The following is a 14,823-nucleotide window of genomic DNA, read 5'->3' as shown; positions in this document are numbered from 1 at the left end:
GGGTGTTCTTTAACCTCCATGCTTTTGGAGGTTTTCCAGACTTTTTCCTGTGGTTGATTTCAAGCTTCATAGTGTTGTGGTCTGAAAGTATGCATGGTATAATTTCAATTCTTGTAAACTTATGAAGGGCTGTTTTGTGACCCAGTATATGATCTATCTTGGAGAATGTTCCATGTGCACTCGAGAAGAAAGTATATTCTGTTGCTTTGGGATGCAGAGTTCTAAATATATCTGTCAAGTCCATCTGATCCAATGTCTCATTCAGGGCCCTTGTTTCTTTATTGACCGTGTGTCTAGATGATCTATCCATTTCTGTAAGTGGGGTGTTAAAGTCCCCAGCAATTACCACATTCTTATCAATAAGGTTGCTTATGTTTATGAGTAATTGTTTTATATATTTGGGGGCTCTGGTATTCGGCGCATAGACATTTATAATTGTTAGCTCTTCCTGATGGATAGACCCTGTAACTATTATATAATGTCCTTCTTCATCTCTTGTTACAGCCTTTAATTTAAAGTCTAGTTTGTCTGATATAAGTATGGCTACTCCAGCTTTCTTCTGGCTTCCAGTAGCATGATAAATAGTTCTCCATCCCCTCACTCTGAATCTAAAGGTGTCCTCAGGTCTAAAATGAGTCTCTTGTAGACAGCAAATAGATGGGTCTTGTTTTTTTATCCATTCTGATACCCTATGTCTTTTGGTTGGCGCATTTAATCCATTTACATTCAGTGTTATTATAGAAAGATACGGGTTTAGAGTCATTGTGATGTCTGTATGTTTTATGCTTGTAGTGATGTCTCTGGTACTTTGTCTCACAGGGTCCCCCTTAGGATCTCTTGTAGGGCTGCTTTAGTGGTGACAAATTCCTTCAGTTTTTGTTTGTTTGGGAAGACCTTTATCTCTCCTTCTATTCTAAATGACAGACTTGCTGGATAAAGGATTCTCGGCTGCATATTTTTGCTGTCTAGCACCCTGAAAATCTCGTGCCAATTCTTTCTGGCCTGCCAAGTTTCAAAAGAGAGATCAGTCACGAGTCTTATAGGTCTCCCTTTATATGTGAGGGCACGTTTACCCCTTGCTGCTTTCAGAATTTTCTCTTTATCCTTGTATTTTGCCAGTTTCACTATGATATGTCGTGCCGAAGATCGATTCAAGTTACGTCTGAAGGGAGTTCTCTGTGCCTCTCGGATTTCAATGCCTTTTTCCTTCCCCAGTTCAGGGAAGTTCTCAGCTATTATTTCTTCAAGTACCCCTTCAGCACCTTTCCCTCTCTCTTCCTCCTCTGGGATACCAATTATGCGTATATTATTTCTTTTTAGTGTATCACTTAGTTCTCTAATTTTCCCCTCATACTCCTGGATTTTTTTATCTCTCTTTTTCTCAGCTTCCTCTTTTTCCATAACTTTATCTTCTAGTTCACCTATTCTCTCCTCTGCCTCTTCCATCTGAGCCGTGGTGGTTTGCATTTTGTTTTGCATTTCATTTAAAGCGTTTTTCAGCTCCTCGTGACTGTTCCTTAGTCCCTTGATCTCTGTAGCAAGAGATTCTCTGCTGTCCTGTATACTGTTTTCAAGCCCAGCGATTAATTTTATGACTATTATTCTAAATTCACTTTCTGTTATATTATTTAAATCCTTTTTGATCAGCTCATTAGCTGTTGTTATTTCCTGGAGATTCTTCTGAGGGGAATTCTTCCGCTTGGTCATTTTGGATAGTCCCTGGTGTGGTGAGGACCTGCAGGGCACTTCCCCTGTGCTGTGGTGTATAACTGGAGTTGGTGGGCGGGGCCGCAGTCAGTCCTGATGTCTGCCCCCAGCCCACCGCTGGGGCCACAGTCAGACTGGTGTGTGCCTTCTCTTCCCCTCTCCTAGGGGCGGGATTCACTGTGGGGTGGCGTGGCCCGTCTGGGCTACTTGCACACTGCCAGGCTTGTGATGCTGGGGATCTGGCGTATTAGCTGGGGTGGGAAGGCAAGGTGCACGGCAGCAGGGAGGGCAGGCTTAGCTCGCTTCTCCTTAGGTGATCCACTTCAGGAGGGGCCCTGTGGCAGTGGGAGGGAGTCAGATCCGCTGCCGGAGGTTTGGCTCTGCAGAAGCACAGAGTTGGGTGTTTGCGCGGAGCGAGCAATTTCCCTGGCCGGAGCCGGTTCCCTTTGGGATTTTGGCTGGGGGATGGGCGGGGGAGATGGCGCTGGCGAGCGCCTTTGTTCCCCACCAAACTGAGCTCTGTCGTCCGGGGGCTCCGCAGCTCACCCTCCCTTTGTCCTCCAGCCTTCCCGCTTTCTGAGCAGAGCTGTTAACTTATGACCTCCCAGACGCTAAGTCGCGCTTGCTGTGGGAACACAGTCCGTCAGGCCCCTCCGCTTTTGCAAGCCGGACTCGGGGGCTCTGCTTGGCCGGCGAGCCGCCCCTCCGCCCCGGCTCCCTCCCGCCAGTCCGTGGAGCGCGCACCGCCTCGCCGCCCTTCCTACCCTCTTCCGTGGGCCTCTCGTCTGCGCTTGGGTCTGGTGACTCCGTTCTGCTAATCCTCTGGCGGTTTTCTGGGTTATTTAGGCAGGTGTAGGTGGAATCTAAGTGATCAGCAGGACGCGCGGTGAGCCCAGCGTCCTCCTACGCCGCCATCTTCCCCTCTCCTCTCCAGCTCCACCTCCTTTTTAGGGCTTAAGTCACAAAACACCATTCAATGGTAATTGTTACCTTCCTTTCAGTGGGCAATCACTCTTGATGAATAACAGTGATAATATTAATAACACTCTATGCCTCCCTCCAAGAAACTGAAGACATCTCAGTTACGTTAACTGATATCAATTCATCAACCCTGCAAGGAAGGGAGGAGACACTATTATTTTAATGAAGAGTGTACTCTGGAACCATGATGTGTCCAAACAAAAAACAGCTGAGGTGGATCAAGCAAGGGTGTGCTTCTCCTCTCAGGTGGGGAAACCACCTTAGTCAGGTGTTTATTGGACATTTGTTGGGATATTCCTAAAGAGTTGACTCAGCATTCAGATTTCAAAGGGCTATTGAAAATTATCTCCATTCCAGAAATAATACTTATCAAGTGACTTGGGGGTGTAAGTCTCTTTCCTAGAAGCTATAATCATTGACTTAAATTCAGCTTTACATGTTGATTTTCCATTTCTTAATTTGGGGGTGAATAAAATGAGTCATGCTGGTGCCTAGAATGTTTGGTCTTGCTGCTGTTCATTGGTTATTTCAGAAGTCACGTGATGAAGATGCCTTTTAAATTAAGATACTGGCAGCACTGTATTCCCTGAGTTTCTTTGGCTTTTGGTTGTGAGTGCCTCTTCTCAACAAGCTTTCCATCATGATTGAGCCCTTCTTGGGAACCTGGAAGCTGATCTCCAGTGAAAACTTTGAGGAATACATGAAACAACTAGGTGAGAAATACCATTACAAGATTTAGAAACTGGCAACACATTTTGTTATATGGTCAGCTTTGCATTTCACAATAAATCTTCCTATAATTCTCTTTTTGGTGATCTTAGGAAATAGTCATGTAAGATTAACAAAGTTTATGTATCTACTTTTGATTTTAAAAAGTATATATATTTTGAGAGAGAAAGAGAGAATGAGCAGGACAGGGGCGGGGTGGGGGGGGAAGAGGGAATCTCAAGCAAGCTCTGTGTGTCTCATGAACTATGAGGTCATGACCTGGGCCACAGGTGGATGCTTAACCAACTGAGCCACCCAGGTACCCTGTTTTTTTAAATAACTAGTAATAATTGTCTCATTTTGGAATACTAAGCTCACATATACTTCCTTGTCATTATCTTTATATTTAAGTCCATTTATCCTTTTTGAAAATATTCATCCTATCCCCTGGATAGAGTTTCTCCCCAGCTTCATCATTTCATTTAATAGCATTTCTTAGCTTCAAATTTACAGATAATAATTTCTATAATTAAATTTATCAGCTAAATTTGTTTCAAGCTTTGCTTTAAGTTATAACTTCAAAAGAACAAAAGCAACAAATGAAATTTCTACTTGGTTAATGTTTTAGAGTCTTCATATATATGAGAGATACTTAAAAAACATTATTTTGAAGAATTTCAAATTTTTTATTGGAGAAATGGAACATTTTTACTCATTGAATGTCTCTCCATTGGCTATTTCTCAGAAGTCTAAACCCTGTCCATTCTTTAGCTCTATAGTCAAGTTCATAAACATCAATTATAATGGCTCAGGTCTATAGCAACTCAACTATTCTTCACTAATGCTAGAAGAACAGTAATTATTTAATAATTAATTTTTAATAGTTAATTAAGAGAAGTCTTCCTTGCAATAATAAACTGCATATAAAGCCAAGAATTTTTTAACCTTATTTTCTTCTTTAAATTTGGTTGAGGTGATCAATGCATAATAAGTCAGTGTGTTCATAATGTAACATTTGTCCCTTTTTCATGCTTAGTATTAACTTTCTTAGGGAGATAGGAGAAACATACCTCTCTATTTCTTCATGGATTCATAGACCCACCTGTTTTGAGTTTAAATTTGGGGGCATCTAAGAAACTTTGGGCTTATGGCAAGAGTAGCCCTTGATTGACTGAGAGTGGACTGAGGCAGAGGACAAGAGGGAATAACAGCTGAGCACCTACTATGTGCCACTGCCATGCTAAGTGCTTTCACTTAATCTCCTAGCACAGCTAGGAGGCAAGCACTATAGTTGTCCACGTTTTGCTATTGAGAAAGCTGAAGGTTAGAGAAGGGAAATAACATGCCCGAGCTCACAAGTGGCCAAGCCCAGGTTATAACCACCTCGCTCTTCTCTCTTTTGTCATCCACAGCTAACACCGCTTCTCCACAGTCAGGTCTGTCTTGTTAGTTTCACAGTCTGAATGCAAAATCGAGTTTGCTATTGGTACAGGGAGAGAAGATTCAGCTCTTCTGCCCACCTATTACAGGAATCAAGTTTGACCATGGACAATCCCCAACCTGAACAGGGCCAGGCTCTAAGCCAAACTGTCATTTGTCTACTTCCTCTTTTCTTGGCTAGATCTGAATGTAATCTGCAAATAAAAGAGGGGCTTGGGCTTCCTAAGTCATACTCTTTTCGAGGAGTTTAGATACTTTGAAAATTGTATTTCTTGTTTTGCTTTTTTTTCCTAAGTGTGCTAAAATTCTCAGTTAGAAAACCTGTGTTTAAATCTCAGCTCTGCTACTTACCAGACACCTCACTTAGAATAAGCCTCTCTCTCTCTCTCTCTCTAGGATGCTGTGTACTCATCTCTAAAATGCAGATAGTAATACCCCCCTCATAGCTGTTGTAACACTCCACAAGGTAAAGCATGAGTTCTGATTCACTAAAAGGCACCATGCAGCTATACATTTTCGAGGAAGCATGAGTCTCCAAGATTTTCGATGAGGCACAATAGCCTCAAAAAGTGAATTTAGCTTTTCAAAATGTCAAGTGTAATTACTGACACATTTTCTCAATGAGTTTGCTTGGCTCAACCTAGCTATTACAGTGAGCATTGAAGAAATTACAGCGCATTACCCAAAACCTGAACGGAGGAAGTATGTATTCTTTTTAAATTGCTTTCCAACATGGTTGTTAGCACTTCTTCCTAAATGTGTTAGGAAGGCATATTGCTTTCTCCACTTTACAGGAATGAGCGCAGCAGCCCGGAACCTGGCGGGGTTAGCAAAGCCGATAATCAGTATTAGTGCCAATGGGGATGAAGTGAACATCAAAGTAGAAAATTCCCTCAAGAACACTGAAATCTCCTTCAAACTGGGGGAAGAATTTGATGAAATCACAGCAGACAGTCGGAAAGTGAAGGTAAGAACTAAATAAGTCTTCCTGGTGTTCCACAATCCAGAAAAAACTAGGAAGCACTTGAGCAGGGTTCATTCATATCTAATTTGATTAATTACCAAGTCACTTTGGGCTTGTTTTGTACATTACTATTGCATATCTCTAAATTCAACCCTTTTGCAAGTTATTCTGATGGTTAACAGGCCAAAAAATTTGATGTGTTTTTATTTTTTTCGGATCTCTTTGCATAAAAGAGCATATACAAGAGAACAATTATTCACAAATAGTTTAGGTATTGTTCGGGGAAGGAGAGCATTAACTGAATACTCACTTGGTACCTCTCTAGTTTGATGATAATAAATTATGACAAGAATTGAAAGGAGAATTTGGGTGAAAAAAATGTCAAAACAGAAATGAAAAAGTAGATGAAAAGTCTTCTGTAGGTGAAAATGTTGTGAATTGCTATTTCTAACTGATTCCTTTATGCATTTATAGAGCATCGTAACATTAAGCAATGGTTCAATGATTCATGTCCAAAAATGGCTTGGCAAGGAGACAACAATCAAAAGACAAATTGTAGATGGAAACATGGTAGTGGTGAGTTTTCTGTAAATTGAAATTTTCCGATACTCCTATTTGAGGCATGCTTCTCAAGTTACTCAATTGTTTTACATCCTGATGTGAGAGTCTGGAGAAGGAGGGGTAGAGCAAATTTAACCTTCATGCACCAACTCTAATAGATCCCTCTTTGCTTTTAGGAATATACCATGAATAAAACTGTCAGCACTCGCATTTATGAAAAGGTATGAAGGAAATTTCTACATCAGTGGAAACTTGTTCACTAACAAGAAACTGGGACTTGAAGAAGATATGCCTCAGGGCCATTGATTTAAAAAAATTGTTCAACATAAATTTGCTCAATAAAACCATCAAATTAAGTGCAGTTTTGGAGCTGTGTGATAGTGAGGGTTGGGGACAAGCTGATTAATTGGTGAGGTAAGAAGCGACTTGCTTATTATATGATTATGAGAGCACCAAAGTTCCCCTACCCTCTGTCTACCTGACTTCTATAGTCCTTAGGTTCCCTCCAGTGGACCCATTCCATTTAAGTTAAGGCATTCTGTCAAAGAGTGCTCTGTTGAAATTCCTGTGACCTCAAAGAGGGTATAATACACTGCAGATACAACCACTAGGAACTACTTTGGGCAGTACAGATGCTGGAAACCAACATGCTGACTTTCTGTTTTTGCAGAAGGCTGGCCCTGCTTATATAGATGGATAGAGCACAAAATACAGCCTGGACATTATACACTGTGACACTGTGGTTGAATTATTGTAGAAGAACATTTGAAACAATTATTGTCTCACTCGTCCATAAGCCCACTTAAAATAATCAGGCCAGTACACCTGTCACCACTGTTTACAACTTAGTCTTTGCAGAATGACCTTATATTAAATGCCAGTACTGAATTTCTAAGTTCCTGGTAAGAATATAATATCTAGAGCTACACAAAGTCCCTTAATAATTTCATTAACTACTGTTACTAGGAAGTACTCTCAGGGTTTAGAGAAAAGAGGAAGAATTATGTAAATACCATGTTGTACCTTAAATTCCAAACTGATAGCAGTCAGTCAAAAATAAGTCGTGAGAGTTAGGTTTAATATGGGCTAAAGTAGAATGTCCATGTAATTTGTTGTCTACAGTGGAAAGGGACTGTATCAATAATTACCCTTGGACAACAGGCAAAAATGGGGACTGCCCTAGGCAAACTGCGGGGTATGGCTGCCTTTGTAGGGATGAAATTGAAAGGTAATCTATAAAACGAATAAGCATGGGAACCAAATCAAGGAAAGTAATTAGGCCAAGGAGAGGATCTAGGATTGTCATATTAAACCCTGAAGACGCCTAAGCACACAGCTGTGCACCTGAAGTGATGGGCTTGGTGGTGGCCACACAGCTGCTGGATGTGGGCGATGACAGGCATTCCCACAGGACTTGGGCCTGTCCTACCTAAAGGACTCAAGTGTGTACAAACTGTGACCACGCTTGCTCCCGAGAGGTCAAAGGGACTCTCAACACCCAACGTGTCCTTGCACAAAGAGGGACACGGGCCAATCCTTCTTTAATCAGAACACAGTCTGATTGCAAGGGGCGTGCAAATGACAGGCCACTTTAGCAACACCTCAGAGCGCAACCATTAGGGTTTCCCACAACCGTTAGGAAGAAGATACTACTCTAAAAAGCACTAGGCACTTACTCATTTAGATCTGTGGATTTACGGAGGCATAATTAAGAAAACAATACTACAGGTCTCAATTTTCAAGACTCATTTCTCTCCTCTTTATGCCACAGCTCAAAGTACAAAGAACTTAAATGAAACAAAAGCCTCGTGTTGTGTCTTTAGTAGGTAGAATAAAACATACTACTCCTGAGGATATCATTGACTCAACAAATTCTTACTCTGACAACTGTTCAAAACCAAATTAGGTGCTGGAAAACAGCAACATGTTAGGCACAGAGCTCACAACTTTTGATGTTATAAATAGGCTGGCATCTTGAAACCCTACTGTTTTTACTTTTATTCTCAGTCAACGCACGTCAAAATTTCTGTAGAAAAAAAGTCACTGATGCTTATACTAAGAATCATTATTAGTCTTTCCTAAGGACTTTCACATGATCAGTCACTTGGTATATTTGACTTGCCTTCAAAAGTTATCATATATCTGTAAGTAAATGATAACGTATCTGTCAAGTTGTACAGGATTTATCATTATCTATCTGTAAGTAAATAATAGTGTGTCATATTTGTTAACTTGTGTTGGAAATAATGGAGCTTTTCATTACAGTGAGTTGAGCAATGAAAAGCCATTATTTGTTCACTTTCCAAAAGGGTTTGAAATGAAGGAAGTAATAGTAGTTTTTATAAGCCACGAAGGAAAATAACACTGACAAAATAATTTGTTTTGAACCTTCTTAGTGTTTTAATTTTCATAAATTTTTGCACAAAAATGCAATAAACATAAAAGTCCATGCTTTTCTTCACTGGCCTTAAAAATAACTAACTATGCCAAAGATAGTAATCTAGATGGAAAAATTAGGATGAAATATCAGGAAATAACCTAATCCTGAAGTTACAGGTTAAGATTTCTAAATTGAACGTTTAGGGAAAATATAGTTTGCCCATTTTTTAAAAAAAATTTTGACTTTTATTTATTTTTGACAGAGAGAGACAGAGTGTGAGTGGGGGATGGGCAGAGAGAGAGGGAGGGAGACTCAGAATCCAAAGCAGGCCCAGGCTCTGAGATGCCAGCATAGAGCCCAATGGGGGCCTCGAACCCATGAACTAGGAGATCATGACCGCAGCCAAAGTCAGACGCTTACCCAGCTGAGCCACCCAGGCACCCCTGGTTTGCCTATTTTAAAGTCTGATATCTAGATCCTGTGTAAGTTTTGGAGACGGACAAGGCTGGGAAGGAACCATCTAGACACCAGCCCCATGCTAGAATCAGACTTGTCTGTTACCCCAGAGATGCACTGCAGTGAAGTGAAGTGAATGGGGTTGGAGAAGCAGTGAGAGCCAATTGAATCCTGCTTCTGTCGTGGACACCTATGTGAGCAAGCGTGAGCTGTTTAACCACTTTGGTTTTCTCCTTTGCAAAATGGAGTCTATTTGCTTTACAGAGTTGTGTACTTGGAAAATTAGGGTGAAATATCAGGAAACAACCTAATCCCAAACCTACAGGTTCTTAAGATTTCTAAATTGAACATTTAGGGAAAATACAGTGTGTGTATGCATGTATGTCTACTGTGTGTGTGTGTGTGTGTGTGTGTGTGTGTGTGTAAATAATACTTTCTCTCAAGGCCTTTATACCATCTCAATTATTGAAAACATTTGTAAGACATAATTAAGGAAATAAAGTAGAAAAAAGGTAGGCTATCTGTGTAATACACGATTAGAAAATCACCTTAACTGTTATGACTTTATATTTGTTCCTTATGAAATAAAGTTAGACATGCTAACGCTTCTCACTATCCTTTGCAAGGGAATTATTTTTCAGGGATTCCTTTCTCCCATCAGCTGTAAGGGAGCAGATGGGCTAAGTCCTAAAAAGTATTTCCTATGGCTCTTTATGCTAATGCCTGAAAAGTACAGCCTACTTTAATGCTGTGAACGTCACTTTCTCACTAAGAGGAAAAAATGCAAATTGAATAAAAAACTGTGGCCAGCTTAGTATATGCTGTAATGACTAACAAAAGAAGCTGAGATGCAGAAATTATCTTCTATTTCCTCCCCAGTGAATGAGTAACTTTAATTCTCAGGTGTTCTATTAGTAATAATGATTTGAAATCTTAGACTAGATTTTGCAAGAGGCCATGTACGTTACAGTCTAGAAAAAACAAAGCTTAATGCATTGTTTGGAGGAATCAGAAACTACTTCCCTCTCTTTATTGCCATTCAACAAAAGACAAGCTATTAACCACCTTTGAGCAGTGTAAATGTCACAGCAACTGTCACCATAGCAACCAAAAGATAGAATATCCACTGGTGACTAAGGAGCTTACAAGAAATGATTTGCATTAAGACAGCAACTATAATCTCAATATTGTTAAACGTAGAGAAAAACACTCATCTGAAACATGTAATAGGAAGATATCAAGACTGAAGTGCCATTGTCACCTTCTGTCAAATAGCTGTCTCGGGTGGGGGCACCAGATGCCTTTGTGGCTGAGTTCTAAAGATAAATGAGATCATCAGTCTCGAGGCATCTGGTGTCTAAACAATTTCATAAGGGATCTTCCTACATAATAATGGTTCATTGGCTCTTTAGTGATATCCTCACTACCTCCATCTGCAAATGATAAAAAATAATAATTGGGAAAAAGGAAAATAATAATTGGATATTCTAATATGTCTCTGACCGTTTGTTTAATGTCTGTCTTCCTAACTAGGATATAAGGCCCCTATGGGCAGGAACTGTTGCTGTTTCACTCACCACGTTCTCTCCAGTGCTACCTCAGTTCAATAAATTTGTGTCGAGTTATTGTCTAGATGCATGCAGGTGAGAATATGTACAATGAGTCTTGGAATCAACTTATGTGCACTTTCCTAGTGGTGTGCTATGGTCTTGTCATCCTGGACACGGAAAAAAGCGCCACTAAAAGAGTGACCAGTGAGGGAATGAGTGCTGCCATTAAGTTTCACACTTAGACGTGCCCCACCGCCTTTGCTTTCTCCATGCTTCCAGTGTGTGTGAAAAAGGCAAGAAAAAAAAGGTAGGGGAGGGAGAGGAGAGAAGGAAGTTTAGCAGAACAATATTATTGATCATAAGCACCAATTTTAGATTCTTTTATGTTATTTATTATCTGATTTAATGCAAATAATAACCCCTATAAGTAGAAAATTTTATATTTTCTTCATTCAGTCAGTCAACAAATATCCATTGACTGTCATGTACTTGGGATACTACACGAGTGAAATCACATGTTTTCCCCACTTGTATGGAATCAAGACTTCAGTGGGTGATATACATATTAATCAAATAACATCCAAAATTAATAAAAATTACCATTGCAGTAACTGTTAAATGATGTTATACAAGAAGTTAAGAAAGATGATTGAATTGAAATCTAAAGGATGTCAACCCAAGGGTAGGAAAATATGATTGAGCTGAGATTTAAGGATTAAACACATGGGAGTGGTTAAACATTCCAGGAAAAGAGAAGAGTACATACGAACACCTGGTGGAAGCAAGTTGGAAATTAATACTTTCTTTCCTATTCTCTGGAAGATTTTGTGTAAGATTGGTGCTATTTTTTTCAGAAATATTTGTAAGAATTCATTGATGAAGTTCACAGGCCCAGAGTATCTTTGTGAGAGCAATTTTAACCATGGTGATAATAATGGATTTGGGAGTATTCACATTTTTTACTTCTTGTATTATTTTTGGTAAATTGTGTTTTCTAAGGAGTTTATAAATCTCTTAAAATTTTTTTAACATTTATTTATTTTTGAGAAGAGAGAGACAGAGCATGAGCAGGGGAGGAGAGAGAAAGAGGGAGACACAGAATCTGAAACAGGCTCCAGGCTCTGAGGTGTCCGCACAGAGCCCGACGCGAGGCTTGAACTCACTGACCGCGAGATCATGACCTGAGCAGAAGTCAGACGCTTAACCGTCTGAGCCACTCAGGCGTCCCTGTAAGTCTCTTTTAAATCTTAAAGTTTATTGGCATGAAGTAGCTCCTATTATTTTCTTATGATCTTTTAAATTACTGTGTTATATAACCATAATTTTTAATAACTATAGGATATACTAACATATCCTTTTTTATTCCTGCAATTAATAACTTTTACCCTCTCTCTTTTTAAGTCCATCTTGCTAAAAGTTTGCCAATTTTTATTAGTCTTAAAAATTTTTGGTCTTAGGTGAAAAAATGCCCAACGTCACTCATCATCAGGGAAATACAAATCAAAACCACAATGAGACACCACCTCACCCCTGTGAGAATGGCTCACATTAACAACTCAGGCAACAACAGATGTTGGCGAGGATGCGGAGAAAGAGGATCTCTTTTGCATTGTTGGTGGGAATGCAAACTGGTGCAGCCACTCTGGAAAACAGGTTGGAGTTTCCTCAAAAAACTAAAAATAGAACTACCCTAGACCAAGCCATTGCACTACTAGGTATTTACCCAAGGGATACAGGTGTGCTGTTTCGAAGGGGCACATGCACCCCCATGTTTATAGCAGCACTATCAACAATAGCCAAAGTATGGAAAGAGTTAATATGTCCATTGATGGATGAATGGCTAAAGAAGATGTGGTGTACACACACACACACACACACACACACACACACACACGCACACACAATAGAGTATTACTCGGCAATTAAAAAGAATGAAATCTTGCCATTTGCAACTACTTGGATGGAACTAGAGGGTATTATGTTAAGCGAAGTTAACCAGGCAGAGAAAGACAAATATCATATGACTTCACTCATATGAAGAATTTAAGATACAAAACAGATGAACATAAAGGAAGGGAAGCAAAAATAATATAAAAACAGGGAGGGGGACAAAACATGAGAGACTCTTAAATGCAGAGAACAAACAGGGTTGCTGGAGGGGTTGTGGGGGGGGATGGGCTAAATGGGTAAGGGGCATAAGGGAGGACACTTGTTGGGGTAAGTGCTGGGTGTTGTACATAGGGGATGAATCACTGGAATCTACTCCTGATACCACTATAGTACTATATGCTAACTAACTTGCTTGTAAATTAAAAAATAAATTTAAAAAATTTCAAAAGAGAAAAACAAACAAATAAATAATTATCAAACAAATAAATGGAAAAGCGCTTCCAAAAAAATTTGGTCTTGATGATATTTTCTATAACATGTTTATTTTTATTTTTATCCACTTTGTCAATCATCTATCTCTATTGACTCTTGTTTCTTTTGCTTTTTGAGCATATTTTCCTGTCTCTCTGTTCTATTTATTTTTGATTGACAACGTATGTGAAAAAATTGTAGAAATAATTTAGACTTACGGTGACATTATCTTTCTTTGCTTCTGGCTAGTAGTGAGGTTCACTGGCTGTCCAGATCATACTAAACTAATTTTGAGAATGGAATTGATGCTAGCACAGGCCTGTTTAATTCACCTTCTCCCTTATGCTGCAAACTTTCAATGTCCCAAACCAAAGCATGATGACGAACCAGGACTCTCCCTCATTGTTCCCCTAACTCTGTAACACAGTTATAAACATTCTTCAGACTTGTGCCTCTCACTTGCCTTTTGCAGAATTCAGAGATCGTAGAAAGGCAGGGATCTGCCCCGAATATTGGGACTATTCCTCTGGGCTTTCCTTTTTCACCCAAATCCTAGACCCTTAATTTTTCTCTGCCTTTGTGTAGTTTTGATGCCTTGAAGAATTTTTTAAAAAATCATCCATCTTTTCTAAGATGTCATAGTTGTAAAGTTAGTTTAATTTCCTCACCTATTATGAGGATGTGAAAATTCTAAGGTCCTTTTTTGTTTTCTCAGTTATTAAAAACATGAACATTTAAAAAATGACCATTATTTATAGTGACCCATTGTTTGACATATTTTTCTTGCCACCAGCTATGATCCCAGTATTGCTATTTTACAAATAACTTCAGACTATATACTAATTTTAATATAGAAAGTAAGTTCCACAAGGGCATGGAATTTTATTCAATGATGTTTAACCTTGAACAGTGCCTAACACTTAGTAGGCTCTCAATATTTTTTGCAATTAAATGAATGAAAGGAATCGAGTCAGATTTTTGGCACTCAAATGGGTGATCATGAATTCTTTGTTCATTTACCATAGGATGATTGGTTATCACTTTCCCAAATATATAATGGGATACAGCTTGAAGACAATATGTGAGAGATATTTACCTAACATATTATCTAGAGCAAACTTTCTTTATCTATTTTGTTTGGACCTCTGGACATTCTCTTCAGTGTATGATTCAAGTAGCTCCCCTTTTCTTGAGAATTTACATAGGCAATAAATCTATGAAAGGTGAATCCATGCTGTAAACAGACTACATTTAGTTCAAGTATAAATATATGTATCTAGTTATAATGTGGCTCTGGTGTTTGTTATCCACTCTTTGTCACTAGGATATTGATAGCTTTCTTAGGTAAGAGTGACTTAATATCTTAATCCTGGTTTAGTTTGGATCTTCTCTCATTGCTTTGATCTGTGCCTTTGGTTCACACATGAGTCTCAGAATTTTATTTTGGTATGAATATATCTGGTTAATTCTAGCAGTCAGTATATTGCTGATAAGCTAAAATAGAAAATTCTTTTCTTTGTTTAAAATTGCTTCAAAGTTATAAGCCTCGCTAATATATAGCTCGATGTTTATATTTTCAATCCACAGCTATTCCTATAAGCAACACAGGAACTGCTGAAAATTCATATAGCTCTCCTATATCAGTCACTCTGAATACAAAGGCTCAGCTCAAGTGGGATGGTTTAAAGGTCTCACAGATTTAGGGAGAACACCTA

General features: G+C 39.2%; 1 protein-coding gene across 1 annotated transcript; it reads left to right on the top strand.

Moving 5' to 3' along the window:
* Positions 1 to 3,328: 3,328 nt before the first annotated feature.
* On the top strand, positions 3,329 to 6,588 carry LOC124507438 (fatty acid-binding protein 9-like). The gene is made up of 4 exons (XM_047073778.1): positions 3,329 to 3,401; positions 5,631 to 5,803; positions 6,275 to 6,376; positions 6,538 to 6,588. The coding sequence occupies exons 1-4, from the start codon at positions 3,329 to 3,331 to the stop codon at positions 6,586 to 6,588; spliced, it is 399 nt and encodes a 132-aa protein (XP_046929734.1).
* The last annotated feature ends 8,235 nt before the right edge of the window (positions 6,589 to 14,823 follow it).

Source organism: Lynx rufus, unplaced genomic scaffold (genome assembly GCF_022079265.1).
Source record: "Lynx rufus isolate CCGP_SWC_20201006 ecotype Redwood Valley unplaced genomic scaffold, mLynRuf1.p SCAF_12, whole genome shotgun sequence".
NCBI classification, from domain to species: domain Eukaryota; kingdom Metazoa; phylum Chordata; class Mammalia; order Carnivora; family Felidae; genus Lynx; species Lynx rufus.
This window is presented reverse-complemented; position numbering and strand designations above follow the sequence as displayed.

Coding starts and splice junctions, on each gene's coding strand:
- LOC124507438 (XM_047073778.1), top strand. CDS start 3,329: ATGATTGAGCCCTTCTTGGGAACCTGGAAGCTGATCTCCAGTGAAAAC. Junction 3,402..5,630: donor GGAATACATGAAACAACTAG/GTGAGAAATACC, acceptor TCCACTTTACAG/GAATGAGCGCAGCAGCCCGG. Junction 6,377..6,537: donor TAGATGGAAACATGGTAGTG/GTGAGTTTTCTG, acceptor CTTTGCTTTTAG/GAATATACCATGAATAAAAC.